The sequence below is a fragment of the Lytechinus variegatus genome, chromosome 11, assembly GCF_018143015.1.
Source record: "Lytechinus variegatus isolate NC3 chromosome 11, Lvar_3.0, whole genome shotgun sequence".
NCBI classification, from domain to species: domain Eukaryota; kingdom Metazoa; phylum Echinodermata; class Echinoidea; order Temnopleuroida; family Toxopneustidae; genus Lytechinus; species Lytechinus variegatus.
Window position 1 is genome coordinate 20,707,338 of NC_054750.1, and position 24,713 is coordinate 20,732,050.

General features: G+C 36.7%; 1 protein-coding gene and 1 long non-coding RNA gene across 2 annotated transcripts in view; one reads left to right on the forward strand and one right to left on the reverse strand.

Moving 5' to 3' along the window:
• LOC121424448 (receptor-type tyrosine-protein phosphatase F-like) overlaps positions 1–24,713 on the forward strand; it is a 78,320-nt gene that overhangs the window by 30,185 nt on the left and 23,422 nt on the right. Inside the window, 13 exon segments of the mRNA XM_041620138.1 lie at positions 873–940; positions 1,949–2,180; positions 2,609–2,908; positions 3,742–4,056; positions 11,083–11,385; positions 12,096–12,380; positions 12,945–13,274; positions 14,340–14,477; positions 15,156–15,333; positions 16,558–16,817; positions 17,214–17,285; positions 22,834–22,937; positions 23,906–24,116. Of these exon segments, the coding sequence (XP_041476072.1) occupies positions 873–940; positions 1,949–2,180; positions 2,609–2,908; positions 3,742–4,056; positions 11,083–11,385; positions 12,096–12,380; positions 12,945–13,274; positions 14,340–14,477; positions 15,156–15,333; positions 16,558–16,817; positions 17,214–17,285; positions 22,834–22,937; positions 23,906–24,116 (2,796 nt within the window).
• Positions 24,019–24,713, reverse strand: part of LOC121424449 — a 31,112-nt gene continuing 30,417 nt past the window's right edge. Inside the window, exon 4 of the long non-coding RNA XR_005971381.1 lies at positions 24,019–24,110. This is a non-coding gene — a long non-coding RNA (uncharacterized LOC121424449). The remainder of the gene's footprint in view (positions 24,111–24,713) is intronic.

Below are 24,713 nucleotides of genomic sequence, written 5' to 3' on the forward strand. Positions count from 1 at the left end.
TCAACCTCAGTTAAGCTAGGCTCATATAATTGGGTGTCTATGATACTAGCATGGATCCCAGGAAGCCTATGGATATTGAGGTCAAAAGGTCAAGGTCACACTGACATGTTTTTCATATTACCCCTCTGAAGTTCCTGTAAATGCAATAACCTCAATTTGATGTAACCCAGCCTCTTATAATTTGGTTTGTATGATACTAGCATGAATCCCAGAAATCCTTTTGATTTTTAGGTCAAAAGGTCAAAGGTCAAGTCGACACCTTCAACTTTTCTTGCTTGACCAAGAACTCCATTTTCCGCGTTACAGGCGGCGTATAATGTGCTCGCCCAAGCAACACTTATTCTTATTTCCTCCCATTTGTGACTATTTGAAAATTCATGGAGGCAGTGGCCTGCATTTGTTTATAGTTATTTTGATTCGGTCATTCAAGCTTTACCTGTTGCTTTAACAATAATGAACGACCTTAAATCTATGAGAATATGCAAAGTGTAATGTTCAAGAGTGATTCAATAAATTAAAGAATATCATGGCATACTTTTCTATCTTGAATATAATAAAATATATGAAGGCTATGGTTGCCAGGGAAACGACGAAGTCTTGCCACATACACCATTCTTCTAGGATGAAACCGCTGCTTTTGATTTCCTTTTGCTCCGTGACCATTGCTGTTGAGACCAAATGCATGCTCAAATAAGCAAATGCTTATCCATGCAGAAAGGAACATTTACTTCATTTTTACGATTTGTTTGCCTTAACATGCCTTGGGAATAGCAGTTCTTTTCATCTCAACAATGATCAGTCTTTTGTTGATTTTGCAATGATTTATTTATATAATTAAATATACCCCTTTGATTTTCTTTTCCCTTTTGCAGCACCTTCTGCCGCACCTGTCTTGTCTCTGGAAGATCAAACTCAATCATCCATCTCTTTGAGTTGGGAGGTGATATATGACTATTTGATATATATATACGGATAGATTTTCCTAATTAATTGCAATTTTGGCTAAAAAATAGCTGGCTGTGTATTACTATAAATAAGGCATCTTTGAATAAGAAAATAAATACTGATTGCTTTGCTACTTTGTGAATGATTACTTATAAGAAGACTAAATGAAGTATACGTACAATATTCCAATGGTTCATTACTGAGTAAGTCTTACTTGCCAAAACATGCCAATGGAATATGACGAGATACACGTTTGTCCGAAAATGGAAAAAGTTTTGTTATCCGAACACTGTGGCATTGTTGAGGTTTGCTAATCTCCCCAAAAGAGATGACTACATTACATTCTGAAGGCTTTTTAATCCAACAATTCAATAGTCCTTAAATGAAATAACGATCGTTGTAATACTCATCAAATATCCAAACCTTATTTCATTTTCGCACTTTTGATCACTTTCGGAAGAACGAACCTTATTTTGGATTAATCAAATTTCTAGATTTCAAACCTTCTTAGGATTCAGAAATTCAAAATAATAAACCTTCAGAGTGAGGAGCAGAAACAGAAAATAGATTACAAGAAACTGAGATGAATTCAACTCTATCCTTGATCTCTCAATGTTTTTTAAAACTTATTGGATAGTGTATCATGTAATATGAATTGTGGTATCTATATACCATGATACTGTCTGAAAGAAATAAATTCCTATTATCATCAGTACTTTTAAGAACTTTGGGCGAGCTTAGACTGACAAAGAGACAGCACGAAAATTCTTGATGTAGCAGTAAACATAGGCTTACGATTGTTTAGATGGCCAAATATCTAAAATGATACCACGGTGCACAGACCCTTTCTGTCAGCAAAGAAAAGTTTATTTTAAAGTGGTATATTATGTAGCTATATATCATGTCGCTTCTAGCTCTTATCTTTGTTAAACGTTACACATTATATTTTGTGATAAATTTTCATATCTATATCTCATTATTTTCATACCTTTATAAATCATAGATGATACCTGAGGAAACATGGGGGTGCAGTTCTCTTTCGGAAATCCTCATTATTGTTAGCACCAATGGACAAAATGACCGCCGCCGAAACTCTTCATTTAGTGCTGAAAATGGCACAGCTACTATCAACGACCTTCAGGACTGTACTACGTATCGCATCGAAGCGGCTTTTCAGAACAGGGATGAGTTGGGGATCTACTCAGATGCGTTGTCTGTGAGCACATCTAAGATACGTAAGAATTCAGTTTTGCATTTGATGTACAGATTGGTCTATGTAGAATGACTCATGCTATTTTGATCCATATGGCTGTGTTGCACATGTTGCAAGACAGTTAATGGTTCATTAAATGGTTCTTTTATCATGTAATATATAATAATTATATAATATATATTTACTAAGATCCTGATAATATGACAACGATTCAAAAGTTGGTATGTTTTCAACATTCTATCCAATACAATAAGACAATGAATATAACTTCAGTTTAATATTTAATCCAATAATATATATATTTGTAATAACATTCCACAGTTTGAAAAAAATAGACCTATTCCCGAAAAATATCTTGCCCGTCAACAATGACTGTAATAGGCGTGGTTTGATCAAACCCCAGTCGTTTTCTTCAAACATGAATTCTTTTTTTTAAACAATATTTTTCAGGACCTGCAACTGTAGAGAACTTACGGACGTCGCCAGCAACCACCCACATTGATGTCACCTGGGTAGTATCTTCGAGTATATGTGCTCCTGACTACTTTATCTTACGATACAGTCTCTACAGAAAACTTGCATGCCCATCACCAGAAACCACCCTTGTACAAATAGAAGTCAACACCACATCTACACTATACAGGCTAGATGGGTTAGAGCCTTATTCGACGTACACGATTTCTGTTATCGCAGTAAATAGTATCGGGGAGAGCGAACCGACGACTCGCAGTGTTGACACAGGGGCGGGACGTAAGTAAGATTCTTTTAAGAATTTCAGTTTGTATCAAGAAATTAATAATAGAATTTTCCTACAGGTATTGCATGCTGGATAATTTTTTTTTAAGCTGAAAAAGTAAGAATAAAAGTGCCTTTGAATAATTTCTCATAGCTTTGAAGCAGCAAATAAACGCTGGAAACAACAGCCAAGTTTTAGAAAAGAATGGAATTTCATACCAATTAATTTCAAATTGATATAGCTCATCATAGTCAGCAGGAGTTATGTCTGTCATGCAAAGATTGAAGTTTGCTTTTTCGATAAAATAGGGTAATCCTACCATTTCAGATGGAACTATTCCAATACAGAAAATCCACTATATATGCTTACAATGATATTGAAATCAAGAAAGCTCAGATTAATTGAATCAACCACGACGTGCTACACCTTTGGACTCAGAAATTGTCAAAACTTTCTATTACACAGCGTCAGGTATTAAATTCTATTCATTTAATATGGAGATCGATGTGGTTCACGAAATTATAAACTCTAAAAAAGCATGTACATGTAGCTGTGATACAATCTTAGTGAAGAGCGCTTTATAAATACAAATATTGTATTGTATTGTATAGCAACTGCACTTTAGAGTGTTGATTTGTATACTTAACATTCGAACGAGAAAAATCAGCACTCCGAAGTGTAGTCACTATACAAGCTTCTTATAGCTGAATTAGCACTTCAGTTTTTTTAGCGCAGCAGCACCAAGTTCCTAAATAGTTGTTTTATGTGAACCATTTTCATGTTTATGGTAATAAAAAAAAAAGTGAAGTGCGTTAACTTACTTTGATAATGATGTTTCACTCTCTAGGACCAGCTACCATCAGGAACGTCATGGTGAATCCAGAAAAAACGTCTCCAACACGACTAGCGTTCACCTGGGAACCGCTCGATTGCAGAAATGTGAATGGGGTATTCTGGTACTACTATCCAAGAATCTATGCGGACGGTGATAGAACAAAGCGACCTGATGGTGGTGAATACTTAGAATATGACTTAACATCATCATCACTCGAGTTCAACGAACTCGAGCCGTGTACAATGTACGAACTGAATATATATGCTGGAAATACAGACAGGCAAACTGGAGAAGAGTCCAGAGCAAACGGCTTAACAAGTGTTACAAGTAAGTGTAAAATAGGGTTTATCCTAGAATATCAGAAGTGTGAACCTGGATACGGGGTGCTGGGGGTGCTAAAGTACCCCCAAGATTTGTAGGGGTTCAACAAACTTGTGCATGTACTATGCCGTATAAAGACAAACAATTTTGAGGAGTGTAATCTCCACCCTTAACTGAATGTAATTATTAATTGATTAGGTAATAAAAGACAACAAAAATTAACTTTTCATGTGATGGGTCCAGAATCCGGATATCACCGGCCAAAATCAAAGCTCAGTTGAGGCTATGTATTAAAAGAAAAGAGCACATTCATATTTCAAAGATGATGTTTAAGAATAATTTTTGACAACTTATTTCACATAAAATACTCAGATAATTATCTGAGAAATAACCAAATTCATGAACCAAGTATGGTTCGAACCATACTTGGGTCATGAATTTGGTCATTTCCAAACTATGCATTTCATTTTTTGTCAATTTGAAGTAGAAAAATACACTAAATTTTTTTCAATGCTCAAATGGATGGGAACTACAATTCTTCACTAGTTTTGTGATATTTTTGCATGACTACGATTGTGCATAAATTGCTATGTCAGGAAATGTTGTTACACATAATCTGAATACAGATAGAATTTTATTTGCTTAATGAAAACATGACCTTTAAGACTCGTTTTTGACAACTAACTTTACATAAGATACTCAGATAAGAACCATACTTAGGTCATGAATTTGGTCATTTCCAAACTATGCATTTCAATTTTTTTTTTCCATTTGAAGAAGAATTTTTTTTCAATGCTAAAATGGATGGAAATTATAATTGGAAAGCTGCACCCAATTTGCGGGAAATAACATGTGGCAGAAACTAGTCCAAATCTGCAGATTTTATGAATTCAAGCTTGTAGGAAAATATATTTAGAGATTCTCTGTGATAGAAGGGAAGAATTTGTGTACAAAAAACACAACATGACGTCATAGTCTTGAGGCGGGTGAAAAGCAGAAGAAATTTCATTTTCATAGCCCAATAATGGGAGCTAAAATTCTTAATAAGGAAAATGCTCAGCTGGTAATTGGTGAAAATGCATAAATCTTGCATTGCCGTGTTTAGTAGCGGACAAGTTTTCAAGTAGTACATGAATATGAGTTTTCAATTTCATTCTTTTTTTTTGTGGGGGGGGTCCAGTCAGGGTCTTTAAATGAAATTAAGAAGAAATGAACATTAATATTTTAGAGGTTTCTTTGTCTAGTTTCGGAACTTAAACATTGTTAATGTCTTCAGGAAGGCTGTTTAATAAGATTACTTATGGATGAGTGGGCAAGTATTTTCTCCCCCAGGTTTTTTTTTGTCTCACCTGATTCATGAAACTTGGACATAAGAGTAATTAAGTATCCCTAAACATCCTGTGCGAGTTTCAGGTCACATGACCAAGGTCAAAGGTCATTTTAGGTCAGTGAACTTTCTCCATGTTGGGGGTATTTGTTGAATTACCATCATAAGTACATGTACTCTCTAAGTGTATTGGTCTAGTTCATAAAACTTGGACATTTTAGAGTAATCCAGTATCACTGAACATCCTGTGCGAGTTTCAGGTCACATGAACAAGGTCAATGGACTTTGGCCATGTTTGGGGTATTTGTTGAATTGGCATCATCACTTAAATGGTTTATGGATCTAGTTCATAAAATATACATGTAGACATAATGGTAATCAAGTATGCATGATTGTTTTGCACATGTCTTTGGTCATATGATCATTATCAAAGGACATTCTGGGTCAATGGACATAGTATTTTATTATCATATAAATGTTTTCAAATTCAGCACTGCTGCTATATCAAATTATGTAATGCAGGCAAGACTGCCAGAGGCGTTCCACTTGTTTTAATTGTAGGGGTATATAACAATATATCTGGAAGTGGAGAAACGTAAAATCTTGAAGGGGTGTAGTAGCTTTTAATGAATATATATGAGGGTGTCGTGGTCTAGTGGTTACGACTCACGTCTTTCAATCAGATGGATGTGGGTTCGAATCACAGTCATGACATGTTTTCCTTCAGCAAGAAATTTACCCACCACCATTAAATGATAAAGGCGTCAATCACAATAATCTTTATGGTTCATATTTTAATGACAATGTACCTCTACACAGAGCTGGCCGGATAAGGGCCGATGACAACGATTCGCATGTGTAACATATACAACACTGCCCGACAGAGGGCAGCAATCCACAATGGCGTGACCACTTTTTCTTTCCCTCTACTAACTTCTTTAACTTTCTCTTCTATTAACTTTCTAAATTACTGCAATTACCCATCTGACATCCAAATAGCTTGTTAAGTGTAAAATCAAATTTAAACCATATCATCACATCTAAGCTATAAAAAACACAACTCAACTTTTAAAATATAAAGCAATACAACTATTTAAACAATAACAGTAACAGTGATGCAAACTAGCCTTCACATAAAATCCCCTAAATTCAAATGGAGACATGCTCAACAGTAAACATTTTAACTCTGCTAATAATCATTGTCTTATCAATTACTCAAAGTGCCTGTAACACTAATACCAACTATAGTGTACATACCAGTTCACCTACATGAATAATGAGTCTTATTGATAATTCAAAGTACATGTATTACTATAAATAATCATTGTCTTATCACTAATACAAATTACCTGTAACGTATCATCAACTACACAGTACATACCAGTTCACCAACATAAACTACATACAACTAAATTGAAATAGCACCATAATTACTTTCTCCACCTATTATCCCCCTATTATCCCATCAAAATACACAACATGTCATAGACAGATAACAGCTTACCATGGCAACCTTTTTTCTTTCTTTTTAACATAATAGGGAACTGAATAAAAGCCTACTTCTTTAAACAATGAACAAGCTATATAAATACAGCAACTAATGATAAAAATCAATTTCCACCAATGCAAAGCATTACCCATATAAATCAGCCTAAGTTGTTGGTAAAACGCACAAGGCAAAATATAAGAGTCTCGATACCATGAACTAAAATCAAAAGAATAAGCATTTCCTTTATACAAATTCTTGAAATAAAAACTGTACAAGGGGCATGCAAACTGCTTCCTATCAATCTCTAAACATAATTACAGTAATAAGTCCAAAACTTACCAAATGCTGTAACATATATATAAGTCAAATAAAATCACTATAAAATCATGAATGTACTGCAACTTTTGACATGTATATAAAAATGATAAACAGATAAATAAGTAGAAATCACCAAAACATACACACATTTGTACATAATTTCCTACCTGCAACGTTAAAAAACAGATACACAGATAAGAAATAAGACAAAAGTCTAAATTGGACAGCTAATAAATGACATAAAAATAGGTATTAACTGATAGGGTAATATACAAAATGACCACTCTCAATAAACCATCAGCCAAAAGGAAAATATTTAAAACTACAGTCCAAGCAATTCACAATAAACAATGCATAAATAGCTAGCGTCATATAGCCGCAAAACATAGCAATCCTAACCATACCAAACAAAATCAAGGGCATTAACGGGGGGGGGGGGGGGGGGGTACAACAATAAAGGCTTATCAATGCAAAATACATGTATCATACAACAATGTCATTTTCATGCTATATAAAGTGCAAATATTAAATGAAACGATCTTATACACCCAAATTAATTTCAGCAAAAACAAAGGGAAAACAGGCATTTATGAAAACACACCCATGCCCATGCATAGCAAGCATCTGTTAAAAATCACACTACATACGAGATCATACACATGTCTCATAACTACAAGCAGCCATCAAACCAGTTTAAGTAGAACATCACTACACAAAATACTAAATAAACAACAATACATGAATAAGAAAACCATAAATTCATATAACAATGTTTAATTAGCTGGGTCATTCTAGGCCCAAAACAAGTAGTCCATACAAACAAAAGTATAAAAATATTTTTAAAAAATACATAAGGCCATCAAGTATACAATAATATCAATGAGATCAAATTTCAATCAAAAAACAAGTGTCCATGATAACATCAAAATTTATTAAAAACCAATTAAGCTGTCCAATATTTGCAAAACAAAAGCAACCAAATCCGAGGTAAAGGCTTAGAGTCAATAGTTCATCCATCATGGTACATGTGAATAACATAGTCCAGAAAGTCCAGAGAATCAATCATGGGTAGCGGTTATAAATGTAGTCCGGGGGGCGTCCATGAGGGGGTCCCAATCTCAAGCTGAAAGGGAGACCTGGCCGAGTACGAGCGATCAATGGAAGGGGCATGGCAAACCTTCTTACGTCAGACACCATGGGTGAGATAGAGACCATCCTGGAGTGCACATAGGCAGGGATGGAGGCAAACAGTCCAAGGGTAGTACAAGGAGTCCTATCAGGGGGGCGTCCAGGAGGGTACTCAACCTTCAAGGAACAGCGATGGTTTGGTTCGCCATTGAAGTTGGTGACCAAGGAGCAATCCACAGGCTTATGAGTAGGGGACGCATCTGCCAGAGAATCACCAAGGTGGCACTGGTCGGCATTTGATGATGGTACTTGGGAGGACTGACCACCGGATTGAGGTTCCGGTTGGACTTTGGTGATCTCGCCATCAGGATTGACTTCAAGAGCAGTGGAGGAACCATCAGGGATGTACGTTTGGGGGATCTTAGAACAAACAGCATCCTGACGGGCATCCACAGTGACTTGATTATTGGTAAGAATTGGCTGGACGTGTATGCAAGCTTTTTCATTGACGTTGAAGCTGGAGGAATTTGTCTCCACATTGGCTGCAGGATCAGTGTGAGGTACCTGAGATGTAATGCTATGTTCGCCAATGGGAGGAATGACTGACGAGACGACAACTGAGAGCGGTGTATCTAAACGCGCAGGGGCCGGCGCTGGGCCATAGGTGTAAGAGGACCCATTAGCAATCGTGACCGAACACCGAGAAGGACGAACAGAGATATCATTCACCTCTAAGAAAGGGATACCAGCTCGGGCTAATTCGGTATCAGCCTCGACGACTAAGCTTTCAAAGATGAATTCATTATCATCCCTTGTAAGTACGAGCTGTGTCTCTCCAACAATTACATAAGGCAGGCTTGAACTATCGGCATGACACATACCTAAGGACGTGTCAAAGATAACAGCACCAAGACTCAGAGCAGTTGAGTAACCTAGGAAATTCTGTGATGACCCACTGACTAAGGTGACCCGGACACACTGCTGACCATGATACAGGTCAATATATGGGAGTATCTTGGCATGCTTAGGCAACATAGACGATTCAGCCACTGGACAATGTGGCAACGAATGGTATCCTTGATGTAATCCATCAGACTTTGATGAATCAGCATTGTCATTAGTACCGCCGAGAGCAACTTCAAGAACTAGAGGCGACTCATCTGACTTCGACGGGTCAACAAGGCAACTAAGAGGACTGTCACAATAAACATGTGACTGATGACTGATTCCAGAAATATCTGAATCTGTTGTTGGAGCACTACCAGGAACTTTGTCACAATCAATAGTTGATAAATTGTCAAAATCACTATCATAATCTAAATCACTGTCACAATCTGACAAATTCTTGTCAGACTCATACTTTTCATAACAATCATTCACTGTGAGTTTTCGAGTGTATCCTAGTATACTTGCTGCTTGGCGAGCTTGCGCAATGATATTTTTCTCATGTTGAGGGAGGTATTCACAGTCACCGATGTGGTGGTGACTCGGGCGCTTAGCTGCTAAACATAAAGGGCAACTATATGGATCTACTGATACTAAACCTATAGGACCTAAACTTACATTTGGACTACTGTTGTTACTAGTAGTATGTACCTTAACTGAGGGAGGATGATTGTTAGGAATAGGATTGTCCCATATGGGCTCATCATCAAACTCAGACTCATTGTAATTGTGATCAAACTCGGACTCATTATGATTGTCAAACTCAACTAACTCAGACTCTATCTCCGAAATCTCTCTACAATCATTTAACTTCTCACTCTCAGCATAATCATCAAAATCATCATAATCAAGACTGTTACATTCATTCGCATTCTCAGTCACTCTTTCATTCTTTTGATTTGTATTAATGTGTAAGTTATAGTGATTTAAGAAATCTACGTGAGGGCGGCCGCGGGTTGGGGCCTGGGGGCGAGGTTGAGGGTGCAACCTCTCATGGGTAAAGCCATAGCTAAGGCTATACATGGGACTACAGCTACTGCGAGTGGTACGACCCAAGACCGACAAATGCGGAAAGATTACCTATCACGACCACTTTTGGCCGACCGACTGACTGCTATTTTGAGCAAATGCCATCATAAACAGACAATGACAGGGCTGATCCCAACTGCCACCACACCATTAAATGATAAAGGCGTCAATCACAATAATCTTTATGGTTCATATTTTAATGACAATGTACCTCTACACAGAGCTGGCCGGATAAGGGCCGATGACAACGATTCGCATGTGTAACATATACAACACTGCCCGACAGAGGGCAGCAATCCACAATGGTGCACATTGTGCTGCACTCGACCCAGGTGAGGTGAATGGTTACCTGGTATGATTGATTCATTGAATGCTTTAGCGCCTATATGGCGGCCTAGCTACAGCCGGGGTATTATGAAACCAAGTATCAATAGATCTAGTATCAAGTGCAGTAGAGTATACGCAATCGTAGCTGCGATATATAAAGATAACACATTTTTATTATTATTATTACAGTGTCAGGTTAAAAGCAAAACGTTGAAGATTATACATTGTTTTTAGGGAGTCAGTGTAAGGATTAACAAATAGGAGTAATGTGTGTCTAGTGGATAGAGAACAATGCAAGCGGTAGCATTTGGGAGTTTTTAAAGTTTGAATAGCTGATTCTATGTAAGGTGAAATATGTTAAAGCATTTACCGAAATGGAGACAGAAGAATTTAAATAAATTAAATCCTGAAATTAAGTCCATAGACAAATCTGATGATGTATTTTTTCTCTCTCTTTTTATATAAACAGTTAACAGTGCTTCGACATTTGGATATCAACATATGATAAGTGTCTCTTGGAGCGTTCCATCTGGATGCGAAGTTGATTACTACAGGCTATCATATCAACTCTCCTCACGTCGAGCCTGTCCAGATGTTCCTGTAATAGATTCTGAAATCAATGAACTCAACGTTACGTCACCCCCTTATACATCGGTTACCAAAAACATTCCAGACCTGGAGAATTATGCTACTTATAACATATCAATCATAGCTGTGATCGATGGAATAGAGAGCCTACCTAGAAGTGTTCAAGGAAACACTGTTGACGGAAGTATGTATGAAAAGATCTCGAAGAAAAATAACTTAAAGTGTCCTATGACCCGTGCCTGAAATGGCTTTGATATTGTTATATTTCTTCTGAAGAGTTATTGCACCTAAGTCTCTTTCAAATCTACTCACATATTCTCTGAAATCTAATATTTTACATCTTTACTGACTTGAAATTTAAAGATAAGAAGGAATATAGCCCTAAATTGCAGGTCAGGTTTTTAAGAGTCTCTCTTCACTTTTAAACTGAAAAGTGAGAAAATTAGCAGATAAAGTTTTTTGTCCATACCATGTTATGCCACATACCTTTATGATTTGTGTTTATGAATATTCATGATATAAGGTTACTGTAAGTGCCCTTTGTGCACTTACGGTGCCCAGTTGGTCAGATTTTTTTTGCAGTAAATTATTTTGATTTTTTTTTTGCCAGCGTATTTCATTGTTTATAGGGGTAACATGATACACGGACCGTTATAGCTTTCAATGGCTACAGGTACATTGGGAAATCAGCGTCGTATAGCCCTTATTTTGGAATACATATCACCTTACGATGGAATATCAAAATTGTATTTCTCACAGTGGATGCTTTATGTTTATTCCCTACATTGATGTTCAGTAGCAATGAAACAACCAAGGACTTTTTATGCACCATAAACCCTCTTATACTTACCCAAGATCATCCTTTGATTTTCAACTCAAATTATTCCTTTCTAGAACCCTCTGCAATTGAGTCTGTGTCATACACATCAACAGCTCACTCTTTGACATTTGAATGGGAGGAACCCTCGTGTGAAAACCTACATGGCAATCTCAATGAATATGAGATCGACTTCGTCTACTCGCATAGAACTGCGCGGCAAACACTGTCCAGAGAAAAAAATAGCCTGACATTCACAGACCTTATTGGTTGCACAGAATATACCTTTACCATAAGATTAGTGACGGCCAATAATTACAGAAGTGAATGGTATGATATTACGGCACCGACAAATATATCAGGTTTGTTAACTTGTCATTGCATTATATTCATTTATATCTATCAACCAATATTTGTTTTGATGATATAGCACATCCAAAAATAGTCAAAAATTAATAACTTATCATTTGGTGGTGTATTGAGCCAGAATGTTTGAGGGAGCGAAATATGGCATATCAGTAAAATTTATAAAAATCTGAGAGCGAGCAAAAATGTTGACATTTTATTCCAAAATTATACTTTTGTGATAGAATTTGAGATAATATTTAGAACATGGTATATTTCACCATTCTCTCATTCCCTTTCTTTTCTTTTCATTTGGTTTTTCTTGGTCATCAAACCCCCCCCCCATGTGTACGACACTTTTATCATTTGAGTGAAATTTAAAATGCTGTATTGCAATTTGAAAACTGACATGGACTGGTATATATTGAAGTAGAATGCTGTTTAACAATCTTAGGTAAACGCAGTTGGAGTAAGGCATCAGTGTGTTTGAAAATAATTGCATGAGCATGTGAATCTTGTTAACTCATTACAAGCCTAATTGAAATATTACATATATTTCCTCCTTCCTCTTCACTTTAAAGAGCCTGGAGAGCCCATCATCAGAGAGATTAGGAAGCATCGGGCAGAAGGCGCTACAGGTCTTATAGTCCACTGGGATCCTCCTTCTACTCCTCCATGCGAGCCTACACACTATCAAATCCAGTATTATATTTATCAAGGCGATAAGTGTGAGGATATACCCAGTCAGCCTCAATTAGGCCTAACTTCAGCAGGGTCTGTCAATGGATCAACCTTCACCTTCACCATCCTGGAGTTACGTCCAAACTCTGAATATATGGTCTTTGTGAGAGCCCAAACAAGCAGTGGTTACGGTGATTCTGATTCTCAAAGAGCTCTCACGGGACATTCATGTAAGTATTGTGGGTGTTCGTGTGTGTGTGCTAGGGTGTGTGTTGCATGTGACGATTTGTGTGTCAGTCCAGATGAGGGCAAGGTGAGGGTATAAAAGGCAAGGGTCTGTTGCTTTTGCACTGTTCCTTTTATACTCAAATGGGCGTTGTGGCGTGCGCCTGTAATCCAAGGTTTATGTGGGGAAGTTAAAAATTGATACAGAGGTTCGAGCCTGGTCACGTCTTTTGGATGGTGATGTTTACTGTCGGTCCCAGACGTAAATAATCTGATGGATACACGTCTGACAAAACTCAAATACACACACATTTTATATGTTATGTGGATATATGTAAATGCATGGGTGTGTGGGGGAGCTGCAGTCCTGCAGGGCTGAGAATGTAGTGTGAATATGCTTATAGGCAGGGCGAATTGCCTATTTTCAGAGTTATATTCAATTCAAGCACAAACTGATATAGATCTTATATTAAACTTAAAAGAAAGGAAATTGAGATCAGTCATAATTTTAGATTGATTTGAATCTATTTCAACTATTTGATGAAATACTTCCCAAAACAATAACATATTTGGTGGGTATTGGTACATGGTGCCCGAGATATGTCATGAAAACATTGTATTTCAATTGATTTCAATGGGCTAATTATGTTTTCATGATGTTATATCTGTGAGCCCCCATATGGACCGATTCCCACCTAACTTGGGTTGTGTGTGTTTTTCAAGTACGGTATATAAAAAACCTGAAAACATGGCGAAAAGATTGAAATCAAATGTGATAAATTCATATTTTTTATCAACTGTACACGACAGAACAATAAAACAAATGATTCATCCAAATATGGAGCTAGTAGATTAAATCAAATTCAGAAGAAAGCTTACCATCATGATACTGGACTAAATTGCTCCTTCTCTTTCTCTGAAAAAAAAGAATCTTTAAAAATCTTTTAAAAAGTCTTTTTGAACTATATACAAAAAATTATTATTGCACACAAACACGATAAGGTAGCAGGATGCTTTGTCTCTAAGAGAAAAAAGGTAAATCAGAAATGCATTGATTTCTTTATCAATAGATCCATCTGGTCCTCCAACTAATGTCCATTCAACTTTCACCAAGAAACGAAGTATTACCTTTACTTGGGATAAACCAGCATGTGGTTATCGGAATGGACCAATTACAAACTACGACGTTATTCTATTTGATTTAGCAGGTAATAAAATCATGGGGCCTTTGAAAATTGATTAGAATCTTAAGCAGTGCAATCAAAGAAATTTCGTTGCTTAGAATGGGATTGACAAAACTATATTCATGCCCTATACTGTCATCACATTTGGGGTTAGAAAAAAGCCTGAAGACATCTGTTGCGGTTGAATAAGATGGGAGGGACTCCCTGAAGATACATGTAGTGTATGTACTAGATTTTGGAATATTGGGTAGTTGGATTACTTCCTGGGAATATATTGAAAGTTTTATTAGCCAGTTTAGCACTTCTTTCAAATTTTAAGGATGTTTCTATCTTCGAAACGTAGTAAATTGGTAGTCCTCTAATCAATTGGTATTGTTTAAACTACAATACTTGGAAAACAGTTTGTAAGCATTACTTGTTGCTATATCAGGCATATTACTAACGTACAGATTGATGAATACAACCTTTCTTTTGAAATAATCCATCCCAGGATCACAATTTTCCTTATTCTACCTTTTCCGAACATTTTGTGTATGCCTATATCTATTGAAAAGCTCCAGAAATTTGGACAAACTTTGTTTGGTATGTAGGGAATGGTTGTTTGACATCACAATAAATTGCTGTTGTATACATTTTTTGTAATGATTTCTATATGACATTACCCACAATCAACATTTTCCTTGGAATCTTGTTCATTTTCAGGAGGCGTAGTAGATCAACGTAATGTGTCGGATAGTACAACACCCGAGGCAACAATAGATGGCCTCATCCCATATTCAAATTACAGTATCAGGGTCAGAGCATGGAACTATGAACTACCAGGGGTTTATTCTACAAAGGTTTGGGCACAGACAGATGAAGCAAGTAAGACTGAACCAGAGTGAAATGCAAATTATTTCTTTTGTTGGCTTTGGTTTAATCCATTAATTCAAAGCTTTGCCACAAAGAGATCAACTGTAGACATGCCTCATTGCCTAAACCCAACGACATTCCAAATTTTGAGCAAAATTCATTTATGAAATATTTATTACATTGTTGTATCAATTCATGTGATTTGAAGTCCCCTATAAATGGATTAAATTGTAAAGATGCATGTTTCTATAATGGCATTGATTTGATCAATGTCCTCAGTAATTTTATTGTATACTTTTGAAGAATATGAAGGCCAAATATTTTTCATTCCCGCTTTCACACAAAGATCCCAGATGACCCCTCCCATATTCACGAAAGTGTATCTAAAGGATGTTTTGATTCGTTTATGATAAAAGTCATGATACTTGAAAGTGATTGGAATCACGTATTTATACATGTAAATGGACATATAATAACTACACTCACATGCTGCAGTGGATATAACCTATGCAATTAGCTAAACGTAGGGATTCGTCGCGAACAAATTCTGGTAAGAATAAATTGGTTGAGCTCGGGAGAATAGCAACTGCGAGAATTTTTTTATTTGTAAAATGCAAAGTTAGGCCAATTTAAGCACTTTGACTGCGTTTAAAGATAAATCCACACATCAACAGTAGTGTTAACCATGATTAAAAAATATTATTTCTACATTGAAAAGTGGGGGGATGATTGTACATGCCAACTCCCGAGATTTATGTCCATGCCTAAACCCATATATTGCAATGATGTAAATGGCGCTATGTCAGTTTTAAAAAGCAGTTGTATATATATTAGTAAAGAAGAACTGCATATTTTAACGAGGTTTCTGGTTCCTCAAACTAGTCGGCAAATTGGCGCATAACATGCATCGAAGCTAGGGTGAATGATGCAAAAAAAAAAACAACTAGATAAATGTTTTAAAGAAACAGAAATAGATATCACATTTATGTTCATCATTGAAATTAACTGTTTATATTATAAACAAATGAATGAATTGTATTGTTGTTGTTTTTACATTTATAGTAGTAAATATTTTCCAGAAAAGTGTTTGTTCAATAATGTGTGATTACCTTTGTTTAAAATTGTAGGTATATCGTTAACAAAGTACAACTTTCTATCTACTTTTGTATGATTTTTCAAACCAATTTACAGATAATAAGTCTGATATAATTCTTTTAACTAGTATATATATATTATGACTTATCAATGACAGAGCCTGGACACCCATAAGAGTAAATCTTCCAGCTTCTGACCAGGGGAGCATCACAGTGGAATGGATGTCACCAAACCCTCCACTGGGAAGGATAATAGGTTATTACCTTCTCTATTGGGAGACGGATGATAGTAGTGTCACGCCTATAGTCAGGAATGTTAGCTCTCCATGTGGAGATGGTCTGTGCTCTGACATCAATCAAAGGTTTTCGGTGGTAATCCCTGATCTTCGGCCGGACACGAATTATTCCGTCCAGGCAAGTCTGATTCTTGATTATTATTTTTATCTCACAAATTGCATGATGATATTTCAGATTGTTACTGAGATGAGCTACTCAATAGAAAATGACAAATTGCTGGAAACGCATTCTGATAGTTTTGCTACATCCTCATTAGTATAATGCACCATGAACATAAAACTATCCTGTTGACCTTCTTTAAGGTTTAAACAGTCTTATGGATGATAATTGATGTCACATAAGCAGGTTATATGCTCTGTATAAGATCAACATAAGATACGAGGTCATAGAAAGAGAATGCTTGGATTTCAATCTACATTCAATACTTCCTGTGGCGTACAACATAGTCATCATTCTCATAACCCATTCTTTTCCTCTAACTTCCGGTTATTTGCCACTTGTCTTGTTGTATAGGTAGTAGCAGAGACCAGTCTAGGTGTTGGTGATCGAGGTCCAGATGATCCTTTGGTCAGGCTGACATCGGAAGGAAGTAAGATTACCATTGCACTGTATCATTTCATAACACTGCATTGATTATTGAAGACGGGATATCACTGGAATATAGGAGCTTGCAAATTACACCTTGCAGTCCTAGCAAATTTCCCTTCTAGGGTTAACCGAGGTTCCTAAAAAAAGGCGAAGTCATGGACCTCATAAAGGGAATGCCTGAATCCTCAATAAACTACTAATAATTATTAACTCCTCAGTCTAATCAATTGATTTTACCCTTGATTGTTCAATGTGAAAGATGATACTTTTTTCCAAACTATGTGACAGATGTGTTTGATAGATGTGATCAATATACCCATTTATTTTAGGTCTATTTCCCATATCTTGAGTGACTGTGTGGTAAAACACATGGAAGTTAATCAAACATAGATTTTGTAAGTCTCTAAACCAAATTCTAATCTTACATTCCATAAGTGACTGGTCATCCCAGAACCAACAACAGTACGTAGGTCGTCCGGGAAGGTTCTCTGTAGTTAACCAACATAGTAATTTGGTCTTCACATTAATGCTAACATGAGAAAATCTGCCTATCAGAATATTTTTGAGTATTTCTCATTCTTCATACTAATGATATCAAACTTTAATTAAAAAAAAACAAGATAAAAGAGCTTCTTTGACACCATTTTTTGTTCAGACTTCTTAAAAGTTTCACTGAGATAGCTCAGTGTCCTCATCATATGCGTGATTGAATGTCAATCTATGGTAGATGTGAAGTAATTGATAGCCATGAACGATTACAAAATTTCAATAGCATACTGTATCAATGTAATATCATAATTCCTAAGATTTCTTACACCGATCAGAACATTTTCAAATGAATTGTTGTGTATTATTTGGCTGTAGTAAGTGGTACTTGGAGGCATATTTTTTTCTAGAAATGCTTTTGCGCCGGTATGAAAACTGGACTAGGGTAGTAATTACAACGGCCGAGTAGGTCTGCATAGGAGGATTACCATATGTGCTCAAGTAGGACAAAGATATAGTAGCCTGATTTCTACTTGGCATAAAAGAGGAAACAACAACTCACACTTCTCGACAGTTTTTCACACAAAAAATGTTTTACTTATGATATCGATAATTTTTGTGTGAATGACCTCAGAAATGCTGAAGTTGCATATAAGGGTTTATATCTAAAAAGAATTCTGTGGGAGTGCTCCCAGACCCCTTATCAGGTTAGGGACCTTTGGCTCCTCCTCCTCCAAAAATTCCTGGATCCGCCCTTTATACCCCTTTTCCACTAGGGCCAGGACAGCGTCAGGACAAGGCGCGGAATGTAATAATTACAATCCGCGACCCTTCCGCAACCTGTCCGGACATTCCTGGGAGTGTCCGCACGCTGTCCTAAACCCTTCCTGGTGTTCGGGAAATCAAAGTTTGTCCGCATCCAAATTTTGGTCGAGACTAAAATTTGAACGCGGATATTGAATTCCTGACAACTTCGGGACCCTGTCCTGACGATGTCCTGCTCTTCCTAAACCCTTCCGCGTCTTCCGGAAACCATCCGCAATCAGGTCAGCTTCAAGAAGGAAAGAAGAAGCCATGCGGAATGTTTCAGGAACATGCGGATTGGAATAAGAAGGCAAGCGGACAGTTTCAGGAACGTGCGGACAGGAATAAGAAGGCAAGCGGACTGTTTCAGGAACGTTCGGACTGGAATAGGAGGGCAAGCGGAGTGATTCAGGAATGTGTGGATCCAATGCTAATATGTATGGAACGGGTACACAAGTAGCAAAAGCCATTTGTGATCAGTGCACTAGATGGGGAAACGGGATAATACAAGACAAAAAATGCAAAAAGTAAAGAAGTACGGGGTCAAGGGGCCTAATTAGTATATCACTAAACAAACCTGAGAACCTAATATTTCAAGCAGTGTTTTAAACATATTACGCGAGCGCGAAGCACGAGTCGATTTTTTTTTTTTTGGGGGGGGTTACAGACTTGAAGGAGGAATATTTCAAGCATTTTCTACTGATCTGAAAAGTGGACTTTTCAAATATTTCTTGCAATAGATAAGCTGGCAATGATGCGAGCAGATTATTTTGTTCTGTACTGAACATAAAAAGATGTTTCATGCAACGTTTGATTATGAACTAGATTATTTTAATGTACTCGACTGAAAAAAGGACCGTATAGGCAGCGCTTGACTTTACAAATAGGACAAATATCATAACAAAATTAATAATACAGGTGTAGATTTAAAACTGAAATTCGAGTTTATATTCCTACATTTTAAACACTTTTTTGATCATGGATGAGGTGTCATAAGAAATAATAATAATAAATGAGAGCAAGTTTATAAACATCGCTTTTCTCAGAACGGCTCAAAACGATTTACCCCAGGATTAATTTCAATGAAAAGTGCACAATTTCCTCACCCTGGGAAGCATTCCTTGCATTCATCCCAGCCTCAAAATGGCGCCGGCAAATTCAAGCATACAATGACTTTCGCTTCTAACCGGGTACCCATTTAGCACCTGGGTGGAGAGTGGCAAGGTATGCAATACGTCTTGCCAAAGGACGGTTTAGACCGCGGTGAGAATCGAACACACGACTCTCCGTTTACAAGGCGGGAGTCAGAACGACGACTCTTTACAAAAAATAGGCCTTCCTGAAAAAAAGTCGTGCACAGAGCATGTTTCTCATTTTTCTCTCTTTGGTTACTCAATTTTTCCTATTTTTACGCAGTCAATAGGGTGTAGCGATCACATTGGTACAAGAGGAGGCAAAGGCGATTAGACACTGGATTCACATTTTCGTCCAAAAATTAAAACTGATATTTCTAATCTTACACAATCATAATCTCTACCAATTATTTTCTGTTCATTATCGCGACTTTTTTCCCTCCTTGATTCTATTTCACCTTATTTCATTCATCTCCTTTGTTTATTCCTATTTCTTTTGTGCTGTTTGTATACTGGGAGGGGTAAGCCAGCAGCAGGGAGAGGAGGGCCGTATCAGCACGGCACCCCTTTTTCTTTTACACCATATCATTTTTTAAGTTTCCCTTTCCATTTCACTTATTTTTCTTCTGTTTGTACTTTTTAAAGGGGGGAGCAAGACCACCTCACGCCTTGATCTGCATGTGCCTGTCGAATGCAATTTGCATCCTAACTTAGTGTTTTCTTCCTCTTTTGTAATATATGTATCAATTTGTAGAAAAATTATAAGAAAGTAATATTATAAAGAGAGCCCCGACTTTGCTATGAACATACGCAGTCTTTTTAAAGTTACCTTAGTTGAAAAAAATCAAGATCCGAGATAATTTATTGTTATGTACAAAAATGCACAAAATCTGCTTTAAAAAAGTGAATACTACATTACACCGCTAACACACTTTCCTTTATCCTACATATTTCAACTATCAAATAATGCGAGCGCGAAGCGCGAGCTGATTTTTTTTTTACATTCCGACCTAAATACTGGGCATTCTAAGCACCTTTTAAAAGCATGGACAGGAAAGGGGTATGACTATACACTTGATGTGAGCGCGAAGCGCGAGCCGAAACGAAATTCGACATCTCACGTTTTGTAAATCAGGAAAAAGATGGATAATTTGATAGATGGATAATATTCCTACATTAATAATAATAATATTTGGGTATCTGATCTGAAACTGGCACAATATTCGTATCTAAATAAACATGCGTGCCTGTGTTTAGATCCAGACCTAGAATCTGGACATTCTAATTTCATTCTTTATTATAATATCAATAATAAGAGCGCGATGAGCGAGATAAAGATATTCGATTTTCCGATTTAAAAAAAAAAAAAATTTAAGCGCAGTTACGAATTAGATATGGATCGGGCTTAATTAATGGTGCGAGTGCGAAGCTCAAGTTTATATTTTTATATTTTTATCATTACATATAATTTGAGTTGCGACGGGACATTTTAAGGACATATTTGTCTTCATGACTATGATGACAATCTTCCTAAGCGAGAGATGAAACTTGTCGATATTCCATTTTGAAAAAAATGGACAATGATTATAAGGAAATCATGAAAATATTATTATCTTACTTATTAATCTAATAAGCCCAATGAGGGCGAGAAATTGATGATAATTGATGAAATTGATCATGAATAGGATGCATGGGTTAATATATTTTAACAAAAATAATGCGAGCCCAAATTGCGAGCCGAAAATTTTGATAAACTGTCATGAAAGAGGAATTTAAAATATTTTTTTACAATTGATACAGGTATACATACCCCCCCCATCAAAATGCAAGCGAGCAGCTTTAGCTGATACTATTCATAATCAGACCATCCTAAAAAGGGATATTTTTTTTTAAATTATGGATGACACGAAGAGAATAGTTATTTGACAAATCAAATAATGCTAGCGCGCAGCCCGAGCGCAAAATGTTCATATTTAGACCATAGAATATAGTTCTTTTACAGAAAACTATAAAATGTATTTGTAAATCAAATAAATTGAACACATAGAGTCCGAGAAATGTTTTGTATATTTACTTCAAAACTTGATATTTTAAGCTCAATATAAGTCCATTGAACAAGTTATGTATCTCATAGATTACGCAATGCAAGCACAAAGCGAGCGAAAATTTAAAATTGTGACATGACCCCCCCCCTCATCTTACTTAATTCACTCGTCTTTCTGCTCTTCTTTTTCCTCCTTATTTTCTCTTGCTCTTTTCCCTCTCTTTCCATTTTTTTTTTTTTGCTCGTTCCAAATGTTGGGGAGGGGGCATTTGATATCAAAAAGTGAGGGGACGCGTCGCCCCTGTCCCCTGGGATGTCCACCAATGTATGCAATTTGATTTGAAATACATGTAAAAGAAAATCTTATATAGTCTTTGTAGTCGAAGAAAACACAAATAACACCCCTAAATTCATTAAAAAATATATGAACGATAATTTTCATGGAGTATTCGCAAGTTGTCCGATTGTCCTAGTCCTTGAATTTACCACTCGTGACGTTGTCCTAAATGTCTCCGGTTCTGTCCTAATACGGTCTGCATGCTGTCCGCACCGAACGCCGACAAATTTATTTAGATAATCTTGTCTTAGGACAGTCCCAGAAATGTCCTACGACAATACGCAGACAGTCCTTGTTGTGTCCTAGGACAAGATCATTTGCATAATCTTTTACGGAATTTGGTTGCGGACAGCATGCCGAAATGACAAAAGTAGCTTCCGCAACCCTTCCTGGTCTTGTCCGCGCCCTAGTGGAAAACCCCCTTTACAAGAACTTTAAGGTGGAATTACTTTAAATTTCCTTATTATTGACATGATCGCCATTTTTAGCATTATCACCTGCATTGATATTATTTTTTATTTCAATTTCTAATATTGATAGTGATATACTTTTTATTGTTTTTTAATGTTATTATCATTATCATTGTACTTATTATCATTATCATAATAATCATTGTCACTATTATTGCCATCATCATCATCATCATCATCATCATCATCATCATCATTATCATTACATTTTCGTTAATATTGTTGTTATTTTATATCATTATGATTCTTACCATCTTTATCTCTTGCTTGCATAGTTCCAAGTGCTCCCCAAAATGTTGCTGTATCCAGTAGGTCGAAATCGTTGATGATTACCTGGAACAAGCCAAAGTATCCTCGTGGCAAAATCACCTCTTACACGGTAACTTCAAAACTTTTTAATCCATGCAAGATGATGATGATAAAAATAATAATAAAGATGTGTTTACAACATCAATCTTGCTCAGGGGCCGCGGAAGCGGGGGGGGGGGCTTAAGCCCCCTCAATTTTTCCAAAACAGTGTACAAAAGCGTAAAAATGACCATATATGGTTGTGATATTTTGCAGGGATATTTTGTAGGGATTAATGATTTTTTCAGCCTTTTTAGGTAATAATTTCAGTTTAGAAAGTTGTTGTATTCAATGTATTTCGTCGAGTTATAACATTTAAACCATTTGTTTTTAATATTGCATTTCTAATCTGGCAATGTCCTATGCATGTGTGAATAATGCATGCACATGAAGCCGATATTGTCCACCCCCATATAGCTTTCCCTTATTTCTTCAAGATTATCATGTCAAGTAAGGGGATCTGTCTAGTTGAATAAGTTTTATCCAGACAAACCCTAATATTTGAGTTTCATGTTGGGAAAATTGAGATGGAGCCACTATTTTGAAATTACTGTTTAAATGCTACAAAAATCTACCCTTCCATCGCAACCAAAACCAAATTTACAAATCCCTTGATAGAATAAAAAAAAATTGTGATACGGAGTGCATTTGTTGATATCCGCCTCATTTCCTAACCATTACCCATTCCCCCTCTCTGTCTCCCTTGCCCAAACACTCACAAGTAATCTCTCTCTCACTCACTCACACACACACTCTCATCCACTCTCTCACACACACCCACACATACGCAAACTCACGCACCCACCCACACACACGAAAACACACACACATACACCCACACACACACCATTTCTCTCTAACTCACACACATGCTCCTAAATGCACACACATGCACACTTTTCTCTCCCCCTCCACCTCTCTCTCCCCCTCACTCACCCATACACACTCTCTGCCTCTCAGTGTCTTTCACTTTATCTCCACTTGTCTCCCTATCTCTAGCTGGCGTACAAAGTGAAAGCAAAGCCGTACGACAGTTCATTCCAAATGGGAGATTCATTCATGATAAAAGCATTAGATGGAGTCTCCACGAGTTTTCTTCTTGAAGATCTGGAGCCAGCTACGCTTTATGAGGTCTATGTGGTAGCATCTACCAGTAAAGGAAAGGGGGAATCCAGTCCGCATGTGGATGAATTTACCGAACCACCTACAGGTATACCAAGTAATGAGGATATAAAAGCGAGCTTTACGATATGAATATACAGTGTTATTTTCGAGCAGACAGATGTCACTGGTGTAGTAAAAATACACTATACATTTCCAAAAGATTGTAACCAAATGAAAATAACATTTCTTGCCAGCATACCAATCTAAATGATTTTACAAAGCCTATGGGCATCTTTGTGGAGGAATTCAAAGCAATAACTTTTGTTTTCCAAAACCATAACTTGGGCATGAACCCAAACACTTAAATATGGTTCAAATAAGATTACCACCCCCATAATATATTTTTAAAAGTGACAAGATTGTTGTAATTATATCCATCCCCCATCATTCACATTACTGAAATATCCGATAATGCATGTATTCAATGATTTGATAATCAAAACTATGTACTTAAGCATCTCAATCAGTGGCGGATCGTGACCCGGGGGAGAGAAAGCATTGAAGGGGCACAGCATTGTTCACAAACAATACAGTGCCCCTCCAATCAGTTGTCTTCTCCGGGTAACAGTCCGCCACTGATCTCAATTACCAATATGGACACATTCTACCAAGTTAATTTATAACCAACGTTTACTGAAATTTT